General features: G+C 46.2%; 1 protein-coding gene and 1 long non-coding RNA gene across 2 annotated transcripts in view; both read left to right on the top strand.

Moving 5' to 3' along the window:
- The first annotated feature begins 11,109 nt into the window (after positions 1–11,109).
- On the top strand, positions 11,110–22,881 carry LOC144178016 (uncharacterized). Its single transcript, XR_013323916.1, has 4 exons — positions 11,110–11,205; positions 11,348–11,409; positions 21,567–21,605; positions 22,849–22,881. It is a non-coding gene; the product is annotated as an uncharacterized LOC144178016 (long non-coding RNA).
- Positions 22,882–22,921: 40 nt separating this feature from the next.
- The window catches only part of LOC144178020 (uncharacterized), a 34,098-nt gene continuing 33,693 nt past the window's right edge, over positions 22,922–23,326 (top strand). The window contains exon 1 of the mRNA XM_077705559.1: positions 22,922–23,029. Within this exon, the coding sequence (XP_077561685.1) occupies positions 22,922–23,029 (108 nt within the window). The remainder of the gene's footprint in view (positions 23,030–23,326) is intronic.

The following is a 23,326-nucleotide window of genomic DNA, read 5'->3' as shown; positions in this document are numbered from 1 at the left end:
ACCTCCACAATGTAGTGGTCACTGCCCAACTCGTGACCCGTGTTTCGCCATTCAAAGTCCCCCGTACCGCTGCCGTTACCCCTGACGAAAGTGAGATCGGGCGTTGTGTCTCGGGTGATCGAGTTGCCGATTCTGGTAGGGTATGCTGGGTCGGTTATTAGATTTAGACCCAAGTCAGTAGCATCTTGCATTAAGTCCCTGCCCTTTGCCAATGTTTTGTGGTAACCCCAGGCTTGATTGGGCGCGTTAAAGTCCCCGCAGATTACTAGCCTGCTGTCGGGCCCCGCGACGTTGCATGCCTTGTGTAACAGTGCTTTGAATTTCTGCTTTCCGTGTGACGGGCTACTGTACAAGTTTACCAGAAAAGTGCTTTCCTTCTTCTTTTTCCCCGTAAGCACTTCTACCATGGTGTGCTCAATTGTGCTATTGCCCAACAACTCGTGCTCGACGTACGTGAGGTTTTTCCTCACCAAGGTGCAAACTCCTCTGCCACTACTGCCAGCCACCGCCCGGAGGCTTGGCGGGCTAGCGTGGGACCGGTAACCCGAGAGCTTGACCTCTTCAATGCAGGTCTCTTGCAACATGATGACATCTAGCTTTCTTGATACTTGTTGTAAGTGTTGTTGGAGTACAGGCTTCTTCCCAGCAAAACCGTTGCAGTTCCAATGCCAGACGAGGAGGCCTTTCACTGCTGTTGTGGTTGCGGTGGTTGATGCCCTATCCATGTTTGCTGAAAGTTAGCCATTTGCGTCGCCAAATTCTGCACTGTCGTAGCCAACTGCTGGCATGTCTGTTCAATTGCTATGAAACGGTCGGTGATTGTCCTGGTGAACGTCGTGCGAATATACTCTTCAATGCGGTCGAGCCTATCTTCAAGGTTGTCGACCCTATCGCTGAGTCTACGCTCTTTGAGATTTTCAATTGCCCTTCTCTTGGGTGCCGGAGCCGCTTCTGCCCCGTTCGCTTCCCTCGGGTTCACCTCTACTTCTGGTTCATCCTCGGTCATTGCCATTTGCTGTGGTGGTGGCGATAACTGCTGCTGCTGCTGTGCCTGCAGTCGCTGTAACTGTGCCGCCATCATTCTCTTGAGCTCTGCCATTTCCTTATCTATCTTATTGACTGTCGCCTCTAGTTCAGTGTTCTTCTTCCGCAACGCCTCGTTTGCGTCTCTAAGCGCTTTCATCGCCCCACTTTCACCTTCAAATTTCCTTCTACCACTTTGCAATGGCAATGACTGCTGCTGCTGTCGTTGCTGCTGCTCCCTCTTGGCTATCCCGGACTTTGCCGCGTCTGCCCAGCCGACTCTGTCTTTGGATTGCGATTGGCGGCGGCGGCTCGTGCTTCGGTTTCGGTGTCTGCTTTCGCTTTTGTCCCCGACCGAGCGTGACTCCCGGCGACTAGCTGTGCCGCTCTCTCCTGCTGACTTCAGCAACGGTGGAAACTCCCCAGGCGCCAGTTGTTGCTTTACGCACTGCTCCGCAATCTTACGCTCCCACTGCCTTCTGGTAACTACGTAGGGAGTCTTGTATCTATTTTTGCATTCTCTGCTGCCCGTTGGGTGTTGTCCCCCACAAAGCTTGCATTTCGGGTTACACTCGTGCTCGTGGCCCTTAGCAGGATTGTTGGCCCCACAGTCGAAACACACTTTCACATCAGGGTTAGGGCAAACGTCTTTTCTGTGGCCTACTTTGCCGCACTGTTTGCAGACATCGAAATGTTTGCGATACAGACTACACCTTGTTAATACAGGGCCGTAACATACATAATTTGGAACCTTTTCGCCCTCAAAGACCACAATTACGGTAGTCGTGTTGCCAATCCGTTGCGCTCCTCTTGCTAACGGATTTCTTGAGTTAACGACGTTGCGGTCGATCTCCGCCGGAGTATCTTCGGTGGGAATGCCTCGAATGATCCCCTTTACCGTACCATATGGTGTGGTTTGGTATGCGCCCACCTCGTGTATCTTGTCCCCGATACGGATTGCCTGGATCTTGGCATAGGACAAAGCCCGCCCCTCATCAGGGGTACTCACAACCATGATGTTCTGGTGTAGGTTAGAGCAGAAAGTATCCGCCGCACCGTCTTCCCTCGAAACCCTCGCCGCCGCCATGATGGCCGAGGCAACGATCGCAGTCTGCGTTCTTGCAATGTTTAGGCCTCCCCGCGGCCTCACGATCACTTTGATGTCCTCTCTCGGCAGCACGTCTGGCATTCTCGCTGCCCTCGTTGTCGATGCGATCACTTTTCTGGCGAAGTGGTACCTTGTTTTAGGCCTAGACTCGTGGGTAATGTCGGAGGCGCCCTCACCTCCGGCCGGGGCTCTAATACGCCGGCCCACGTGCGACCAACCCGAACTCCCATTAAAATCTTCCGAGGAAATTTCCTCACCTGGAACCTCGATGCACATCGGTCCGCCGCTGTTGCTGGGGCCTGGGGTCGTTAACTCCTCCGGAGACGTGGTCGTCTCCATCTCGGAAGCCATGATGCCGTACTTTTTCACCACGCCAGGGTTAGGCCCAAACGGCCTAGCGGGCCGAAGTCCTCGGCCGTTGTCCTCAGCAGGTCGGGTAGGCTTAGCGGCAGGCCGCCACCACCACGAACACGAAGTCCGCGAAAATCACCAGAAATCGTACCGTTTGCTCGAAACTGGTACCGGTTGACGCCCTCGTACCTTCACGCGCACATCGGTACCACTTATAGCGCGGTAACTGCTAATTAACACTGCGAAAATTGACAGAAAAGACAGAGACGGAACAGACTTCAGCGCTCTTCTTCTTCTTCTTCTTCTTCTTCTTCCCATGTCCAACAGCGATTAATTTCTGCTCCTGCAGTGGAATTGTCATGGCCTCCGTGTGGCGGCAACCGAACTAAATGAGTGCATCCAAAGTGCGGTTACTAAGCCATTGGCGACTTTGCTCCAAGAAATGCTGGGGCCCAGACACGTTCATCGTGGTCAGACCCTTCACAAGCTGTTGTAGAATGCCAGACTATCCTTTACGTCCTGAAGACAGTAGCACACTGCCAAATCCCTACTGCCGCCTTTGGCACAAACGCCCAAGAGGTGGTGGGTGCACCGTTGGGCGTGGGACGCCGCAACTGCACGATTGCATTTACATAAGTGTGACCATGCGCTGCTCAACATGATTCCACAAGGGTGAACTTCTGGATGCGTCAACGCAAGGGTAATCGCTGGTAATTTTAAAGCTGAGCACAAGGCCTGGGAGTACCACGTATCCCAAGGTCGAGGACTACAACGGCAAGAAAAGGCTGACAAGGTGGAGCTGCTTTTTGTAAACGCCGATGTACGACTACTGTACGTCGATGTTGAACATAAGACTTGGGACGAAGTCCTTCCGTATGCCACCTTTGCGTACAACATGGCTATCCAGGAAACTACGCAAATGACACCGTTCGAGCTTGTTTATGGAAGACGGCTGACTACGATGCTTGACGTGGTGCTTCTGCACGTAGACGACGATAACTTCCACGCTGCCGTCCAAGGATACCTTCTGCGTGCGGAGGAGGCCAGCAAGCTTGCTCGAGGTCGTACAACGGACCAGTAGCTGGTGAATGCAAGGCGCTACAACCTCTGACGCCGGGGTCGTGTGTGTGTTTGGACTGCCATCCGACTACGTGTACCTTAGTGGGAAGCTCCTGCGATGGTATTTCGGTCCCTGCAGGATTCTACAAAGTGTTGGCCAACTTACGTACACACATGGTTCGCCTAAAACCTTACTACGCCCGATGATAGACTTTATTTTGTTTGTTCGGACAGCCGTTTTATTTTACCATCGGGTCGATGCACTCTTAGAGGGAATGGGGTGTAATGGCGTTAACCATGCACTAGATTTGTTTATTATGTTTTTGCTTTTATCGCCCGGCTGCGCCGATGCCGTGTTATCTGTGCCCCGAGTGAAGCGCATGTCCCATTCGTTCTTTCTGATGCTGCACGGATTTTCTCATTTGATAGGAAATATGTTTCGCCCTAACACCACTGGTCTTTATCTACAGTGTATTCGATGCAATTCGACGGTTCGAGAAACGGCCGCTCCGGAAGATAAATGCCCGCAGAGCAGACGCCGCGGCGTTCGACTTACAGACGCTCGCTTGCACACGCCACTTTCTTTACTGCTGCTTTGCCGCCGGTGTATTCTTTTAGTTGTTAGGGAAGCACAAAATCGCTCCAGTAAACGCGTTTTCTTTGAAGACCACTGCGTCGTTTTCGGCTTCGTGACAATATTCAATACATTGCTATTTGATAATTTTCTGTACGTAGGGTCACATTCTTGAGTTGCAATTCTCATGCGAAAAAGAAACGTTAGTTGCAGCAGAGTGCTTTAGGTCTCCGCCAAGAATCAGTGGCGCCTGGGCTCAATGCTACTGTGTAGACAACTTAGCTTTGTTTTTGAAATTTGTGTTCAAAGTATAACACACATTCAAAGATTGCTCACGTACAGCCGGAAACATTTATGCCAAAAGTATGTTTTATAAAAAAACAAAAACAAACAATTGCGGGTGAATCCACCCTCTGAAGCCGGTTGGAAAGCGAAGCTGCAAACCACACCCACAACATTTACGTATGCGACGTCACTTGAATTCACGCACGTGGGTCTACAAAGAGTAAAACCGGAGGCAAGCGACCATACTCTTTATTACTTCGAAGAGGCATTCTTCGCAAAGGTTCAATCAATCCATGACTCATGAACACTGGTTAGTAGAGTTGTATTAGTGAAGCACATAAGTGGAAACTGTTTTTTAATTAAAGAAATCTAGAACTCGCGATAATACAGGAAGCTCGAACTCGGCGTTGGACGATCTCACTCCTCCTCCGTCTCTACTGTCTCCAGCGGAGGCGACGGGATCGGTGGCAGAGACGGAGGAGAAGTGCGATGCCAGGCGTTGGTGTGAGTTTCCTTAAATTTTTGTAAGTGCGACGCCAGGCGTTCCTGTGAGTTTCCTTTAATTTTTATAACTCCCAGCGCATGCGCATGGCGCGCCCATGGACCCTACACATGTCGTGGCCGGATCTCACAGCGGCGCGAGAGGTGGCGTGACGCTACTACATGGCATTAAGCGAGAACACAGGGAGAAAACCCGTTGCTGTGCTGGGTGAGGGCACAGTCATCGCCCCCGTCTGCGGGCGGGGTCGCAGCTCCATGGGTAATAGAACGGCCTCTGGCACCGTTTTTCTATTCGTTCAGGGTTCGATTACTGAGGGTGCCAGTAACTTCTTTTATTTGTTCGCGGGAGTTCTCAGTTGACACGTGCGGTCGCGACAGAACCCGCGGGGGGTAGCGGTAAAAAGTTTCCCTTTAAAAAAGCTGTTACAAAAGCAATGTTCCTCATTTGAGCTCACAAATGACGGCAAAACAGGCTCTTACAGTGTCATGCGCGGTGTGCCCCAGGGTGGTATTTCAAGTCCAACCCTATTTGTATCAACATTATTGGAATTCAGATGTGCGTACCATGTACTGTTAGAGTTGTTACTAACCGCCAAAAAGCCGCCAAATCAATAGTGGACTTTTTGTCAAGACGCGGCCTCGACATCTCGGCTAGGAAATGTGCTGCAATAGCCTTCACCAGGCGCGATGTCTCACGCTGTCATCGTTCAGCGGCAGAGGACCCCATGCCCTTTGTGGACTCAGGCTGATTTCTGGGCGTAGCACTGGACAGGTCGATGACGTGGTCCCCGCAAGTTCGTCTCTTAAAGAAGATGCTTGGACCTTTGCTCAGGTGTTACGCATGCTGACCATCGGCTCAGGAAGCAGTTCTGTTGTGCCCCTCCGACGTCTCTACTCAACAGTCTGCGAAGGACTGCCCTAACTCAGCCTCTCAGCACGCGGTCCCCTTCCCAAGACCAACACAAAGCTGCTAGAAAGTATGTAGGCCCGATGCCTGCGGTTTTGTCTTGGCCTTCTGAAGACAACTTCTCTTCTGGGGACTCTCCGAGAGTATAGGCGTTTATCATCCAATGTACTGAACAGAGGAGCAGCTTGGAACACATCTGCGGCTGGCGACTAGGGTTCTGGAACATCTGTTAAGCTCTAGCTCCGCCTTACCAATACAAGAAACTGTACCACGCTTGTGTCAAAAGTTCCCTGATTCGCTTCATCTCCCGCCCTGGATGTTCTCCCCTTGGCGAATTGTCACCAGAATACCGAGCATCAGCCGTACATCCAAATTGCCCACTCAATCCCTAAAGTACGGCACCCTAGAGCACATTTAAAACTGCTACCCTAGCCAAAAGCATATTTACACCGATGCATCGGTGACGGCCACATCATCTACATAGAGAATCTGGGTTCAATCAACGCAGACCACAATTGCGGGCAGGTGAACTTTCACACGCTATCTACACAACTGTGTATATTCAATCATGCGCTTTTTTACGAAAAGAAATACGAAATCGGAACATTTTCGCTAGTTTAGCATACTTTTCTATCCTTCGTGTAAGAATGAAGATTTTAGGGCCATTTGGCGGCTAGTAAGATTAGTACAACCATAAACCAACAAACTGGAGACGCATGTGACGGCTTCAGCGAATGAGCTTTTTCAACTCTTTCTCCTCGCTTTCTCAAATGCCTTGTGGCACTAAAAAATGTATAAATAATGCATATCACACAAATATACACATATGTGGAAATATTCAGCGCTACTTGACGTTCCTTAACTTTGTGACGCTATGTACACAATAATGTACATGACTGAAAAAAAATCTAAGATTGTGCTTGGGTCAGTAACCTGCCAATTCATCTTATTTGGTGCATGGCATAGAAGTAAAAGGAATTGTAGGGGGAAATAGCGAGCGGCGTCTCAAAGGGTTAAGCCAGAAAACAACGCCGGCGATATCAGAAGTTGCTGCTTTCGACTCTGCTTTGCAAAGCATTCAAAGGCAATAAGCGTCTATGTGGATGATTTTTACCTGTCAATGAGCGGCGCTTCAACAACTGGCGTCATTTCCGCCAGAGCAAGTGGCTCACAAAAATCGCACTCTGCCTACATCGGCTACCACCTTGCTGCACGACGTAGTACTAGAGTGGCTACATGGGTATTGTGGGGTGATTGGGAATGTGGTGGCTAACGAAATAGCTTGCGCGGCCCACAACCATTCTAGCGTCATCATCCCGATTCCCTTCTCTCGACGTGATGCCGCAACGCTTGCGTACTCCGTTGCCCTGCAATTACATATAACAATCAATATGGACGGACAGATATGCCGTTGTTGGTGTTGGTAAGAGTCTTTGTGTCTTCGCTTCCCTCACTCACTTTCGCACCTGACATGTTCATATGAAATAGCAAGCCAGGCTGGCTGCCAGGTGGACTTTCTTCACATCATTTAAATCATCCCTCCCTTCTCCTTAGCCGCGTTTCTCTTTAAAAAGAGGCACCAGCTCAAAAATACGGCCCCGCCTGTTTAGATGCATGGAACGTGACGTCACTTTCAGCTTGAGTCGGCAGGAATATGTGACGTTAACAGGTATATGAAATGCTTCTTTGAAGGGCATAAACACGTGAATTCCTTCGGATTGGATGAGCGGTTTTTATTTTTATACGCGAATGGCTAACGGTGGACGATGTTGCAATATAAGTTTTGCCGACATCCGCGGAATTCTTTCCTTACAGGCGAAAGGTTTCCTCGCCTAAGCAGTTTTCTAGATGCTTACCAACAGCCAATGTCCACTAGTTGTGGCCGGCAAAGGTCATAGAACCTCGTTGAATATTTGAGAGCATTGGGGACATCGGCATCATGCGAAATAATAAAGTTCAAATTTTTTAGGTTTTAGTGCCCTTTATGTATGCTCCCTGCCTATTCGCTCAGCTAAACATTTATTTTCAAGATTGATAATGAAGCCGGGTTCAAACGGGCTTTTGTTCTTTCTCGGATGCGCCTGAAATTAACTGAAGCAAAACGCGTTTGAGCACTGAAAAAAAAAAAAGCAAAATTGCAACCGTAGTGAACCGTTTAAAAGCTGCCTACATGTATCAACGTCCCCTAAAGAACATTTCCTTCAGGTGGGCTTCTGTTGGCAAGTATGCTTCTGAGTACCTATTGAAGCGCTGGTTTCTACATTGTTATTTTTAGTTTCTAGCCGGAGCACCACGTAAAAAAGCATGCAGCTAAGAATGGAACAAACGATGTGATATATTCTTTCGAGCTTAAATCCAAAGTGAAAAAGAGCACAACCGGAGCAGCATTTCTTTATAATCTCTTCTTGACAAATCCACATCATGGTTATTGAATCAATTGCTTGGCGTAAGTTTATAGCCAAAAATATGTGGAAGTTGGTGCACTAAAGTTGAATTGAGGGTTTGCGCTCGTATGCGTAATGAGTTGACGATAACGTAGCCACATGCGGTGAACCGGTAACATCGAAATTCGCCTTTGGATAGTACTGTATGGATGATGGCCAGCTTTCAGAAAACAAGAGGTATTAAATGAAGCGGTAATAGCTGCAGCGACACACTGGTCCGCGACCACTTTAAACGTACATCTTGAGTTTTGGACGAAGTATCGGCGCAAGGAATATAGGAATGCCCATCGAATATGGCGGCCATTGCCACGAATGCTTGAAAAGGCATCTGTGGTGATGAGGCAGTCATGGAATGAGCACGGGATTTCCAGGAACTAATAAGTTACAGAAAAAATTATCGGCCATTGAACGCAAAAGCCTTGCAATATTCGTTCGCGCCCACCGCCAATGGGGCGATTCCGGTCCCGTCGGCACCACTATGACGGGTAATTTTCATATACACGTTCACCTCTCGACATGGTACCTACGCTATTTTACCGCTTCAGTGCTATGTTGGCATCCGCTGACGCCCAACTTAATTATACTTTTCTCCTCCTTAATCTTACCATATTAGCCAATACTATCAATCACTAATCAATCAGTTATACACCTAATTCATCCTTTTACTCCCTAGTATATGATAGTCTACCTTACTACACATTGTCACGAATCAGTAAACAATCATTATTGACTTGGGTAATTATTGTTTCTCTTTTATACATGGTTGGCGCTATTTGGCTCGCTTCTGGCTATCCATGTCATCGTCATTACTTCTCATTAATTGTCTTGACTTCTTAGTTTCTACCCCATGAAACATCAGTGAAGCACGCGTAGGGTGCCTTCTACTCATCGGTGATATCATTTTCTATTCAATTCATTCATGTTGACGCCGATTACGACGACGGTCGCTTGTGCGTTTCGGGAGACAATTTAAGCTTCCAGATTAAAATTATAGTACAGTCGAAATTTTTCGAAACGCGCCAGATAACGGATGCAAACAAGGTTACTTGACATTTGTTCGCCCGCAGTTATGATCACCCATATGGCCGCCTTAGCAATTGTTCCGCAGTAACCTGCCTGAAGCTGTGGAAAACAAACTTCACAGACCATTTCACGCGTTTACAGTCGCCAGTCGGGTATCGTGCAAATAAAACATAACCTTTCATCACAGCATCTAGAAAAACGGAACACAGTTGCTCTCATATCCTTCCTTGACAAATACATTCACCCATTAATAAACCACGCCCTTTCCCTCTTACCGCACCATTACTCAATTCAAAACGACCACACAATCAACGAGGCATTGCACGCATCTCACAAAAAGCAGTCAATCAATTCCATTGCGTTGCCTCCGGCATTCCACTCTGGAATGATATTTCCGACGTCACTGTCAATTTAACTGATCATGAATCTTTTCACCAACTATTGAAACATTAGTAATGCTAGCTTTGTATAAAGCCCTTTGTTTTTGTTCTTGGTGGTTTCCCTACGCTGCTGATATATTCTTGTTGGTTATGACATACCGCTATAGAGAATTGATTCAGTCATTGTTAGTAGTCCCAGTGTATTGGAGTCCTGTAATATTTATTGTATTTATTGTATCATTGTTTTATTAGATTATTCCTCGGCATTGCGATTGTGAATATGAGCGACTTAATTCTACTAGGTCAGTTAGGTGCGGGGTTGTGAGCCCTTGGAGACGGGTGAGCTAGGGGACAAGGCAGTGGCGGCTTCGGTGGCGGTAGAGAATTCTAGTGTATCAAGAAGAAAGGGATTTGAAAGAGTGCATGGCTGAGTCGCGACACTCGACGGGAATGGCGGGAAAAGGATGTTGTCAGCAGCGGCACGAGCAATGTCATTTCTTTAAAGGGAGGCATTTCCATGGACTCGACTTTGATGTATGGAAGAGCTTGGATTGCTTGTAGTAGGTTATATGCCGAGAAGGATATATGCGGCCTCTGAGGTAGTTAAGGGATGTTTCGTGGGAGTTTGTAATGAAGATGATGTATCAGCCTAGGGTAGTGGTGGCCGCAGTACAATGGCGGTTTCTTCAGCCTTAGCGTGGTAACATCCGCAGGCGTGGCAGATGTCTGGAGTGGTACACAACAGTAGTGCCGGCAAGTGAGTGGGCTGGTCGGCCGGTTTTGGCTGCGGCTTCGCGTACCGGTTGTCGCTGTTGTTTGAAGGAGTCAGCTGTTTGGTTCAGTTGATTGAAATATTCTACAGCCCACTCGCGCTGTAGGGTATTTTGTTACGTAAACGTGTGTGTAAAACGTTTTCAAACTTATTTTTACTGCGGCAGCATCGAATACTTTATACGGGTACTTTTCTTGCGAACGGCGAAGACTGTGCCTGGGTTGTTGTTCCCCGGTCATGTAAAGTTTGTTGCCACTGGTATCACGGGCCACAAATATCGCCCAGAGTACTCTACTCACTGATATTTTTACACGCGGTCTCGTTGCTTCCCCGGGCTTATAGCGTGCCTCGGTCGCAGGCCGTAGCCAGAATTTTTTTGGGGGGGAAGGCGGGGGGGGGGGTTAAGGGTTTGGGGAAAGGAATAGGTTTGCCGAAAGCAACAGTAGTTATTGCATATGGGCTTCCGGGAAAAGATATCGGGACGGGTTTGAACCCCTCCCCCCTTCCCTTTTGGCTATGGCCCTGCTCTGTAGTCGTCACTACCTGCGTAGCCTGTTCTCAGAGCTGACCAGTTTCTTGTCGGCGTGCGCCGGCAACCAGGCATGGCAAACAGGGAATGGGGGTATACCTGTCACCGCCGTTGGATTGCTTAAAAAGCTGCAATAATTGCGCATTTTATGCCTTTCTGCAGCATCAGCTACCATGTGGACGCTGGCGAGAACTGTAGCCTGTACTATTGTTACGGCTTTCCTGGCACCAGGATTCGGCTTTGCTCAATGTAAGATAATTTGAGTACACTTTTTTTCGTGCAATTGCAACAAACTATTATTCGGGGTCAAAGAGCTTTATTATAAACGCATGTTCACACCCTGAGCCGACGGAGGAAAGCATACTGACGAGGTGTTTTTTTAACGCTTTAGGTGGTGGCCCGGATCCAAGCTGCACTATGGTGCCCTTGCCCGATCCACTAGAACTAAGCACGGTACGTGTTAAGAGCTTATTTTTGTCTCATCAAAGAGCCACTACACGCCACTTTTTTATGTGTTCTCATTACTTCGGCGGACAGATCCAGGTCCGCACACTGTTTCTGGGGGCTTCGTAGCCGTAAATTCGCTTTTAACCTTCGCGCTGTGCAAGAAACGGCCAATTTCGCACAAAATTTGTAAGATTTATTGCTACCAAAATAATGATTTCGCTCGTTTTTTTTCATGGATGCGGCTTGAGCAAAGGAATGTAAAACGGAGCTGTTGACTTCCAAGCATCCGTGTACGTCCCTAAAGGCGCGCTTTGTCACAAATAATACGCGCTTCATTGCAAAATAACAGAGCGACGAGAATCTCTGTTCATGTGTACTACACCATTTATGAAGTGAAATAACCTTACATTTCATTTCCCCCCTCTTACGTGGCAAAGGTAATCACAGGACACGATGACGTAAATAGCGCTGTAACAGTTTTAAGGGTAGTATTTTCCGGTTCATTAACGACTAAAATTTAAAATCACTTTTTTTGTTGAGAAATGACATATTGTTATTAAAAAGAAGTATCCGAAAACTCTCACTATCAGATTTGTGAAAGCAGCCATACAAACGCGTCGCCCCTTCAGCTTAATCCAGGAATGATACAGCGACGTACTTCACAAATCAGCGTTAAAATTGCACATACACTTTTAATATTCGTATGTAGCCCGTATAAAAGATTGCTGAAAGGTGATGGTGTATCTATTTGTGCATACAGAGTAGCGTGATAACATCGAATTCACTTCCCTCGCCAGCTTGAGCATCGGCTCGAGACGCCCGTTCGAATCCGGTTTCATGAACCCGGAAGTCATCATTTCAAGCACTCCGTTTACGAGCCGCACCGTCGCAGCGGGTACCGTTTTTTGCCTTTTCTTCTCTTAGCAGGCGTGCTCACTAATCTACGGCATTGCTTACTGTTGCGGCTTTCGTTGTACAGCAGTCTCAGTATTCGTAAGTCGTTGTTCCCGTCTTCCAAAAGGAGTGTGCTAGGGCCCTTTTATAGCCAGCCATATAAGGCTCACTGTGCTTAAATATTTCCAGAGCCTAATATAATTTCAACATTTCAGTTGTACCCGTATTCAACAAACGGGAAGAAAACTTAGATTGGTTCAACGGGCCATTAAACAAATAATATTAGGAGTAGCCGTTAGTGACGGGAAACAAACTTCCTGGATCACGGAACAAACTCGAGAAGATGATATCATAGTTGAAGTAAAAAACGAGTAATGGATTTGAGCTGGCCATGTAGCGAAACTAAACGACAACCGGTGGACAATTAGGGTAACAGAGTGGATACCAGGAGACAGGTACAATAGAAAGGGAACGCCAGTAACACGATGTAGAGATGAAATCGGGAAATTCGGAGGCCAACAGTGTACTTAAAGGCCAACTGAACTCAAATATTCGACAACGTAAAAATAATGTCACCTAATAGTACACATAAAAAGGGTGCGAAATGCAAAATACAGCGTTTCAAACGTCAACGCGCGCGACGCAAACGGCTCGCGAAATTGGCGTTTTCGGAACTGAAACTGAATAGAAAAGGCGGCCATTACCGGCGGCCGGACGTGACGTACGTGAGGGAATGGAAGCGACCGCGCTAGCATGGGCGGCCGCTCAGAGTCGCCTTCAAATGCGCGTGGCAGCGTCGCGTTTGACACTGTTATTTCCACAGAAGAGCTTCCACCAACGTTTGCCCATGATAATGGAGTTATGCCCAATTCCGGCCTTGCGTTGCTATCAATCGAGATGAAGTAGACCGTCCGACAGTAATTTTTTTCCACCAGAATAACTACCGGAGTGGCGAAAGCGGACCCTGATTCACAAAGCTACTTGCTCCTACGATATCGAAAAGTAGCTTTCATTAGCCGGCGCCTCGGAACTCACATCGCTCAGTTTGAAGGGAACAAACTGCAAGCGGGTGGACATCAATCACTATTTCTACAATACATTAGGTACAAACAGCTTCGTGAATATCGGCCCAGTATTTTTCACCTTGCTTTACATCGAGAATTGAATTAAAAAGTGGTCTGAAAGTATAAGCCAGCTTCCACAGCTAAATGATGCACTAAAACACGAAAAAGTTTCCTATCTGTAACGCTGTTTTCTACTTTCCCCAGAGGCATGTGCTGTTGAAAACACTTTATTTTCAAGAAATAAATCTACCGCTTCACAACTAGTAAATACTTCACTTGAGAATTGAACAAAAAATCTAGTTTATTGTTTAGGAGAGCAGCGGTTTCGTTAGCTTTCGCATTTCGCGAAGACGACAGCCGATATTTGTGCGGATGTATTTGTTACTACGAGAAAGGCTGATTTTGGTTCACTTAGCGAGTGAGGCAAAAGACGCACAGATGTTTATACCTGCGTGTGCAGCAACTGTAGTTAGGTCGTGAAACTTTTGGATAGGTCTAAAAGATGGAGGTGGCGTTGGGCCATCCCAAATATGTCCAATACTGGACGCGGAAGTACAAGTGGTCAAGAATTTATAAAATATATTGCTGTGGTAGGGGCAATAGAAGTGACAAATGTAGGGTAAGTGCTCGTTTCGCGCTATTTTGTTGCTTGAGTAAAAATATTTTCAAGTAAAAAAAGTTTTGGTAACTCCGAAACGTTCGCAAGTGCGTGAATAATTTGTAGGCTCCTAATCTCCCTTATTGCATTGAAAAAAAAATGGCGGATATTGCTACCTATGCGGTTAGTTTTAAACATGTGATGATGACGGCGGTACAGCACGCTCGTTAAACAGAGAAATCCCGGCCGAACGCATCCCTGCAGCCGGCGCAGCGCCATGCAAGTCGCCGGAGAAGCGCGAGCTTCACGGGACAGGTTCCCCAACCTCCGTCACAGGCCACTCGGAACTGGTTTCGGCGACTCTCCGCCAGGTGCATACGTCGTCTGCTCGGGGGTGCTTTGAACGAAGGTACCTGGCGTGCTCTGTGATACCGAAGCTAAGGATTTCGCCATGGTGATTTTAAGAGCATAGACTACTCATTTGGATCAAATTTGGACAAACAAAAATTTGAGTTCAGTTGGCCTTTAAGCGCCGCAAAGCAAGAGTGGTTGGAAGTCAATAGGAGAGGCGTCGACCTGCAGTGTGCCTGAGTAGGCTATTGTTGATGATAATGACCGCATTCAGCTAAATAAAAGAAACTTGTTTTTGCACAGCCTATATACATAGAAGGAAATTTATATTTCATGAAATCTTGATATCTTTGAGCGTATAAATCTTTAAAATCTTTATATTTCTCGCCACAAAGAAGAGTGCAAGGTGAAACACATTAATACAACATGTTAGGGGCGAGACTCAAAGAAGAGAACATGAGACTAGTGGTGGAAATAATGTTTCACTGCTCTAGCGACCAGCTCGCGCTCAATGCATTTACATCTGGAAGGGGCTCACTACGCGCGTAAAATATTCCGCTAAAAAGTGGCCGCTCACGCTACCATCTTTTTAGAATTACCTTGATCAATAACGTATCTATTTGCGAAGAAATTCTAGTCATTATGTTCGTCAATTCTACATGACACATGTTAAGAGCTTATCTTTTATGTATCCTGAACTGTAGGTTGCGCTGAAATAGATATTCTCAATGCAGTTGCCTGGCGCAGTGTGCGGGACCTTGTCAATCGGCCTGTCTTTTATGCAGTTTTGTATAATGTCTTCTTTATCATGATACGGAAATAAAATTATTAATATTTTTTTTACGAATATGCCGCCTCTGCGGCTCTGCACTCGCTTTTCCTTTCATTTACGCTACGCATGAATTCGATCAAGCGGCGACGCCAAACGTTCAAATGCGCCCTACCAAACGTGACGAAGCGGAGGCTTTCGGCTTGCTGTCATCTTTTTCCGCACGCAGCAGGTTATCTCTCGCTGTACTACGCCAATCTGTGTCCATCGCGCTCTGCTCTCCTCCTGCCCCTGGAAAGCTCCTCGCACTCCCTTTACGTACACAGGATTTCTCGAGTTATATTTTGCGATTTCTATTCTTAAAACAATGGCCTTCGTGTTCCAGCGTTCTGAACGTGTGGAGTACTATATATAGATTTCTGATTAGTCGCTAAGGTGTATTAGAGCCCACACGGTTACCCAGTAGTGACTACATCCTTCACTACGGAATTTGCCTACACACTGTACACAAGCTCCGCCGTAGTTTCTTAGTTTATAGGAGAGGTAGATTCAGCAATGAAGAGTTGTACCCGAACAAAGCCGAAGAGAAAAGTGTCTTTTTATCCTTTTCCTTCTAAATTATGAATGCCAATCGCATAACCCACGTTCCTGCGAGTTTCAGCGCAATTTTCTATATCCCACATTGTCAGTGCCAATTAATATAATGGCTACCTATATCGGTTTTGCCGCAACTATAATCGCAATTTCTGATATCATTTTATGCAGTATTTTTGTATTCCACCATCGCCACAAAATCCGAAAGTTTTTTTTATTTGCTGAGGGTTTTTATTTAAAAATCATGTGAGACAACTTCATGACGCTGTTGGTGGCAACAATTTTCAAATGCACCAGGGTCCTTTATTCCAATTGAAGTTGAAGGTAACGCCAGGGAAATCATGTTTGAGGATACCGGTGCGGCCTCGATGACTAGCACATATCCCTGTACTTGAAGGGGTATATTGCCGTAACCCGTCGCGTTGGCTTTTCCTGCAGAGAGCTGCGTTTAATATCTTTTAATAAACCTTTTTTATGATTAATGATAAAGCCTGGCTCAGTTGCGTTTAGCAAAAGGCAGTTTTGAGTAAATGAATGTGGGTCCCATTTCGGCGGAGAAATGTCTGTAATTCATGTGCGATGCGCTAGCAGCAGAGGCCACAAAGGCCCTGCGTCAGGTGTCTATTGATGATTGATGATTTCTATTGGTTTCCCCTTTGTATCGGGGTGATGCCATGTCATCTTACCAAAAAAACTAATATACCTATGTTTTACACTTTTGGTTCAATACTAGCGCTGCTTAGGGCAGGCACAAAAAGCTTATTAGACACAAAATACTTTTTTTTTTCTGTTACAAGTGGTAACTGTCCTAGGCAATATTCCCCTCTCTGCTTTTCGTCCACCAGCACTCTAATCTTCTTTTCGTCCCCTCGACAGCCTTGAAGTTAACTTCCTCTGTGATACCTTTAAATCCTAGGGCTTCTGACAGCCCAATATTCCCTTCATGTAGATTTGGATGGATACCCTCACATTCTAGCACGATGTGCCTCATAGTTTCTGTTTCTTTTCCGCAGACCACGCATACCCCATCATTTTGTGAATACTTCCCCACAAAACTCTTAGTTCGCAGGCAACCTGCTCTAGCCTCAAAAAGCAAAGCACTGCCCTGGGAATTATCGTAGAAATTTTCCTTTCTGATGTTCATCTTCTCAGCCCTGTACATCTCTAACGACGTTTTGGCTTCCATTTTTTCCCTCCATTTATTCGTTTCAATCTGCCTTGCCTCTTTTTTGGTTACCTTGGCTCTACTCTACTCTACGAACGAAGCTAAGTTGATGCATCCACAAAGTGAATACAATAGCGATGTCAATACCGCTTAGTAAGGCTTTGGCCTAGAAAAACGGATGAAAAGGGGAAGCAGTTTAGAAAGAAGAGTGCACCTACCGTCACCTAGCGTGCCCTCGGTACCAGTTGACTGTCAATAGGTCTAGTTGGTACTGATTTATCATAGGAAAACAGCGCAAAGACAACGAACAAAAAAAAAAAAGAAGGGAGACTGGACAGGCCTGCCTCCCTTCTTTCCTAAGTCTGTCGTTTTTGCCTTGTTTTTTCATCATGATCCAGTTGGATTTTATTGCCTTGTCTGCGGTTTTTTCCCCTGCTGAGGGAGTGTGGCTGTCGTTCCCGTTTGTGCTCCCTTGGTGTCCGGATATCCGAGTCGTAAGGCGCGATTGAATGCAACAAAAAGTGGTATGTATCAGACACCGTAACAGACAACGTAGGCAAACTGCACGCAAAAGCGCCCAACCTATCATAACTCTCGCCCTCTGCTACACACGCCGACAGCGTTACACGTTTACCAGTTAATGATGAAGCTTCAATCAGGGAAGCCATGGATATGAACGAATAGGTATACATGAACCACCTGAAATTTATAGACATCCTTAACTTCTGTGAGTTGGCAGATATACTGCAAAGAGTACTTAAAGAGCTGCATTTAGGAAGCTTTCGAATAAGACTAATGATGAATATGAAGAAACTGAAGGTAACGGCAAAAAGACGCGAAAAAAGCACATATGAGCTCATCGCTTGGTTTGGGCAGGCAGCTTCTCGCCACCTTCCTGTCAAGGACGCGCTTTCATTCAGCATCATAATTGCGAGATGAAAATGAAGCGATGAGTTCAATGAAATATTAATGTTTGCTTTGTATTCTAGATAAGGAATTTCTGTTGCTATGACCAAATATACTTCGTCACTAACTTGGTCGGAAGAGGCCTGGTGTCGTTAGCATTCACCCGAATAAAATAAATATGAGAGCTTCAGCAAAAGTTTGCTCTCCGTATGTCTAGGCGACTAACCCGAAACTCGTTGCTTTTACGACATAATGCAGGCGCAAGAAAAGCCCAATCAATTCTTTGGAAACACTGTCTTATCCAGCTTTTCTAGCCATGAATGCCTTCAGCCGTAAGAACCAATTTAAATAAATCATTGGGAGATATTACTGATGTGCTTGGCAGTTAATTAGCCCAGATTTAAAAATAATGCATCCTTTTGGGTACTTTTTTATCAAGCGTATTCCTCAGAAGCATTGAAATGAGACTTATTACCACACACCCGCAACCTGATTTGTGGCACATAGAAAAACTGGGTAATTTGGAATTATACATGAAAACGTTTATCACGATAACGTTGCATAGATTGTTTCAATTGTCTGCGCAAATTTTCTCACTCTTTCGGAAGTTTCACCCCTTGGTAGCGCAAAACTCTGAATAAGTGCTGTAAAACCTACAAAATTTTAAATCAGGGGCCCTTCTTTTGAAGGGACCCGGCAGCAAAACACAACGTCACATAATATAGAAATAATTCTAGCTTTGAGTAACTAAGTCAGCTAAATTCTGGCACGAACGACTCCGGTTCTCGGTAAAAAAAGATTCGAAATAATAACCTTCAAATTTTCTGTTACGCAACATCAGCATGCACTGGCGCAATAAGCGCAATAGTAAAAACGGAGTTGTCAGTTAACTGCGGGTGAACATTCATGCTTCTTGTCGGTGGCTTTGGCTGGCAGCCGTCGATCTTACAAACTATTTCCTGCGACATCGGGAGAGCTCAGAGAGGAAGTGCGTGGTGAGTCGCCAGTGCTTCATCGGCTTTACTGCGCAGCACTTGAGCCTCTCCTGTGGTTCCGTGGTGCCATCCATGGCCCTCGGTGAAACCGAGCGAACGAAGGGAACACCGAAGACAGAAGCAAGAAAGCGGAGAGAGAAGGTGTGGCGACAGTGTGAGGGGGAGGGTGGTACGCCGAGACGGCGCAAGAGATTCTCTCCGGCTGAGAGCTCCCTCCGGCGGTGAATGGCTACGAGATAAGCGAGAGAAAAAAACTTTTCTTCTATGCTGGCAACGAACAGAGATAGCACAGTTAGTGGAGTGCCGGGCTGCTGCGGTGCGGACCCCTTCCAAATCTCACTGGATCATTCATGTACTTTTTAAAGAGACAGCTTTCTTAGTGGCACTGATGGCATCCTGTCAAAAAGAAATATCCCCCTCGCGAGGGGCACGATCAAATGCAGAGCATTTCCGGGGGCGCACGACGTTAAGTAGTTTGCGTTACGTTAATGTTGTTGCACTTGTGGCAACTGCTGACGAGAGAGCGCTCGTCAGCAGTAAAGGGGGACTTGAGTAAATGCGTCGCATAGGGGGTGGGTGTATTGCGTTAACGTTTAGTGTTTGGGGAGTTGGTGGTAGTGAATGCGTTGTATCAGCAGCTTCTTGACGTAGTTTGAATGAGCCAAGGATATAAGGCGCGTTCGTAGCCTTCCATTCTGTGTCGGCTTTGTGGCGCAGTGGGTAGAACACCATGCACATTGCGTTCCGCCCGCAGGGTCGAGGGATCGAAACCAGGCGCCGGATAGTATCTTTTTTATATAGTGTAGGGGAGGGGTGCGGACTACGACTACGGACGTCAACGCGGGTGACATCGTGAGTTACTGAAATGCTCAGCATTTAAAAGAGGCCACCGAAGATAGAGCGAGGAGGAACGCGGAAAATGAAAGCATAGCGCAGTCCTTCGCGGTCACGTACTACGAGACAACACCAGAGTATATCGCCCGCCTTCGTGCGTTCGCCGATGCAGGCATCCCTTCGTGAGACGCAGCAGGAATGCACAGTCACGCAGAATACTGCATTCACCCTGCGCGCAGATTTTGAATTAGGGAGTATCGCAAAGGTTAGCAAGTTTTTCTGATTTTTGTCACTAATTGTTTGGCGTTTCAATTAAAATTGTCTTAATGAATATTTTCCACGACTTTTATGTGTGCATGCACTTGCAGACACGGCCAAATGGTGGTGGCTCGTTCTCATCGGAGTCGCCGCTTCTCTGAAGGATGCAGTGGGCATGCCCAGCCCAGCTCCAGATAGATTCCGGTTGGCGATTGGTGGCCGCTGCAAAAACGCCAAGTTATAGGACAGGCGATCCCCGGCATTTGCAAACGTATGCAATTTCGTCAGCCACCCACCCAAACAAAGGTGTTCGCACATCAAGTTAAAAAAATTTGCTTGATCCTTCTTTTATTGAAATCGGTTAAATACGAAAGTGAAATGTGCCTTCACAGGAGCATTTGAATGTCTATTGTGCCCCGATACCAACTTCTACATTGCTAGTTATCTTTCGTCGGTGTGGCACCGTTAGCCGCATCAACGTTAGACAGTAGATTTTGCACGCCGGAGAATTTCCTAAGTCCAATTGAAAGCCCAGGCGCTCGCAAACAGTGCGAACGCAACCGAACGGGTTGTGAGCGAATCGCTTAGTGAAGCCACGGTCAGCTACAGCGAAAGGAGCATAATTTGCGGATCGGCAGGAGCCTTGTGGGTGTGCTAGGCGAGTGACGTCCTGCTGGCGGGTTGCTTCGAAAAAGGTGCGACCACATTTCTCCTGTTCCGTGGCGTGTACGCCACACGCTTGTATTGCGACGAGCGGAGCTTGTGGAACGCTGCGGCGGCGTTCCACAAGCTGAGCGGCGTTCCACATAGGCGACGGACGGGTAAACACAGCAGCTCCCGCTGCTATCCGCAGCCCTATCGAGGCGCCAACTATTGGCGCTCATTAGTGTCATGACGAATTACTTCGCTTCACCTTTCCTAGACGGCAGCACCATCTGAATGTAGAAGTTAGAGGGAAGTACATCAGGCGTGTATTTAGTTGGCAGAGCCTTTCACACCTCTCGTTCCGGCCGGACTGATCATGGGCTCGAATCCTAGCGCCGCCGCGCCAATGGAACATTTTATTGTGATGTCATTTCAGTGACGAATATGACGTCTGTGAGGTGTGTGTACCCCGGCATAAAACATGTTCTTGTAAAAACAGATTGTTTAAAATGTCACTGTTCACGTGCCACTGTTTTTCTAGGTTTAACGGAACGTTTTAGCATACCGTGATCTAAGTTACTGTAATGCTTTTCGGGACTCAGCCAACATATTTTGTATGCGACCGGAGCCGACAATGCCTGGCAAGAAACCGCTATATTAAAAATAATGCGAACATTTTACGCTAGCTACATGAAGCTTAGACTCTGCTTTCTTGGCACACCTGTGCACATACTAGTGACCTGTCGCATTCATTTACGGTGTCACTTCACGCTGCACAAAACATTTTTCGCGATGCAGTTTTGGCCCCATCTGAAAACAGCAGCCGCATGCAATCTCTTCAACGTACTTCATTAGTTGGGACCATAGGCCAGGTAGAAGTATTCTGACTTATCAGAACTAAAATAATTTATTACTGCAAATTTATCTTTACAGATGCCTTTTTGTCAACTCCCTCGGTGATTATATCGCTATATAAATGGCTATTTGGTAGCATAGTAATTTTACTTGGTGTTTCATGTAGGTAATAATTGGTCAAGTAAAGAAAGATACATCCTAGATATTTAATTTCTAATTCTATTTTCAATTTCAGTGCCTAGGAAACACTTGGGACATATGCACAACTACAGAAGTAAGTTGCTTTAGGAAACGGATTGTTCAAACTTTCGCTAACTTGGCGCAACCTTCGCACATGACGAGGTGGTCATTGTGGGCAGGTGTGGAATCGTTATATGGCGCTGTGCGACTCTTCTCGAGAAAAACATCGTAGTATCCATGGCCACCTTGCACCTATATAGTGGTGTTATTTGCGCACATGGTTCCAGAGATTAACCTATATTCTTGTAATAATATGCCAATTGCGACGAGAAACGTCGTAGCCAGGCATTATTGGATATACCTTAGTACGCTAGAAGTATATTAGTGACAGTTTGACAAGGACGTTTGCTTTCGGGGAGAACGTCAGCGTTTTCAAAACTGTATCACACCGGGTGGTTGTGTATGGGTTGTTCCTTGGAATAAGCAGTTGCTAGTAAATATAAGCTAATTCCTTATTCTAAGCCAGACAATGTAATTATCTCTAACGGAAAAGGCAAGTAAGGTGGTTGAGAAATTCACAGCTTGCACCCGTCGACAAGTGTCGGAGAATTTCCCGTGCTGTTTGTGGCACTCGGTAGGCCTAACAAAGACCGAAAGTGACGAAACCTTAAACGTTGAGAAATAACATTTGACGCCTGCAGACACAGCATTCTCTTTTTATAGCAACGATTTATATTGCCCTTAACATTGCCGAAATTTTTTAGTACATTTATTTAGGTATGGACGCAGTACACACTTATTTCTTACCGGAGCGCAATCAAAAGAAATGCTAACAATGATATCGTAAGTTTGTTAGTTGACGCGAAGTTTACGAAGTCGAAGCGAAGGTATAAAAGCTCAATGCGCAGCATTTGAAAACCGTAGCACTTAACATGCAGCAGCCTAATCAGTCAACGCACTGTAGTTCGAGCTGCTACAGCGGCATCAAAACTGACTCCACTATTAAAATAGATAAAAAACGAGCAATGATTTGTATTTGCTATAACCTATTTGTGCTTACATACATGGGTGTCTTGTCAAGATTTATTCATAAATAACAAGGCGAAAAAATAGATATCGCAGTTTGCAGTTCATTTCACTTATAACGCAGTAAATTGGGGCTCCATAAATTATGACTCACCGAGAATTTTTCTAAACTCCTTCATCAATTATAATATATTTGAGGCTAAACTTGTGAAAATTGATTTATTTTTGTGGATGTCCGTGATGTCAACAGCATGAATTGTCCAACGTGTATGTCATGGGCTTGATGACACTTAAGTTTGTGTCTGTTACAGCAGGCACAGGAAGGAACAACTAGCAAACCTGGCCGGGTAAGTGTCTGATGCCAATATTGACACGTTTATCTGCATGGGAAGCGCCACATCAGTTGCGCAACTTGGATGTCATGGGATTGATGTCTTGAATTTGTTTCTGTTACAGCAGGCACAGGAAGGACCGGTTGACAAACTTGCCCGGGTAAGTATATTGACAAGTTTATCTGCATGGCAAGCTCCACATGGCAAGACCACCAAAACTGTTACTGAAACACGCAGCGGCCTTTTCACGATGAAATGAAACAATTGAACAGCAAGAACAAAAACGAGCCTAATAGCAAAATTACCCATCACGAAACTGTGTATATTAAGCCGGAATCAAAAGAGATACAAGGTTAGCTGAAAACGTTTGGGTGACCTAGAAATAAAAGGAAATTGAAAATTTACATGCAGATATTTTAGCGGCAAAGAAACAAATCGAAGGCACTGCTATAAAACC

This window comes from Haemaphysalis longicornis, unplaced genomic scaffold (genome assembly GCF_048455015.1).
Source record: "Haemaphysalis longicornis isolate Haplotype H1 unplaced genomic scaffold, Haemaphysalis longicornis Haplotype H1 scaffold_371, whole genome shotgun sequence".
NCBI lineage: Eukaryota > Metazoa > Arthropoda > Arachnida > Ixodida > Ixodidae > Haemaphysalis > Haemaphysalis longicornis.
The sequence above is the reverse complement of the archived record's forward strand: the minus strand, read 5'-3'. Positions and strand labels throughout refer to the sequence as shown.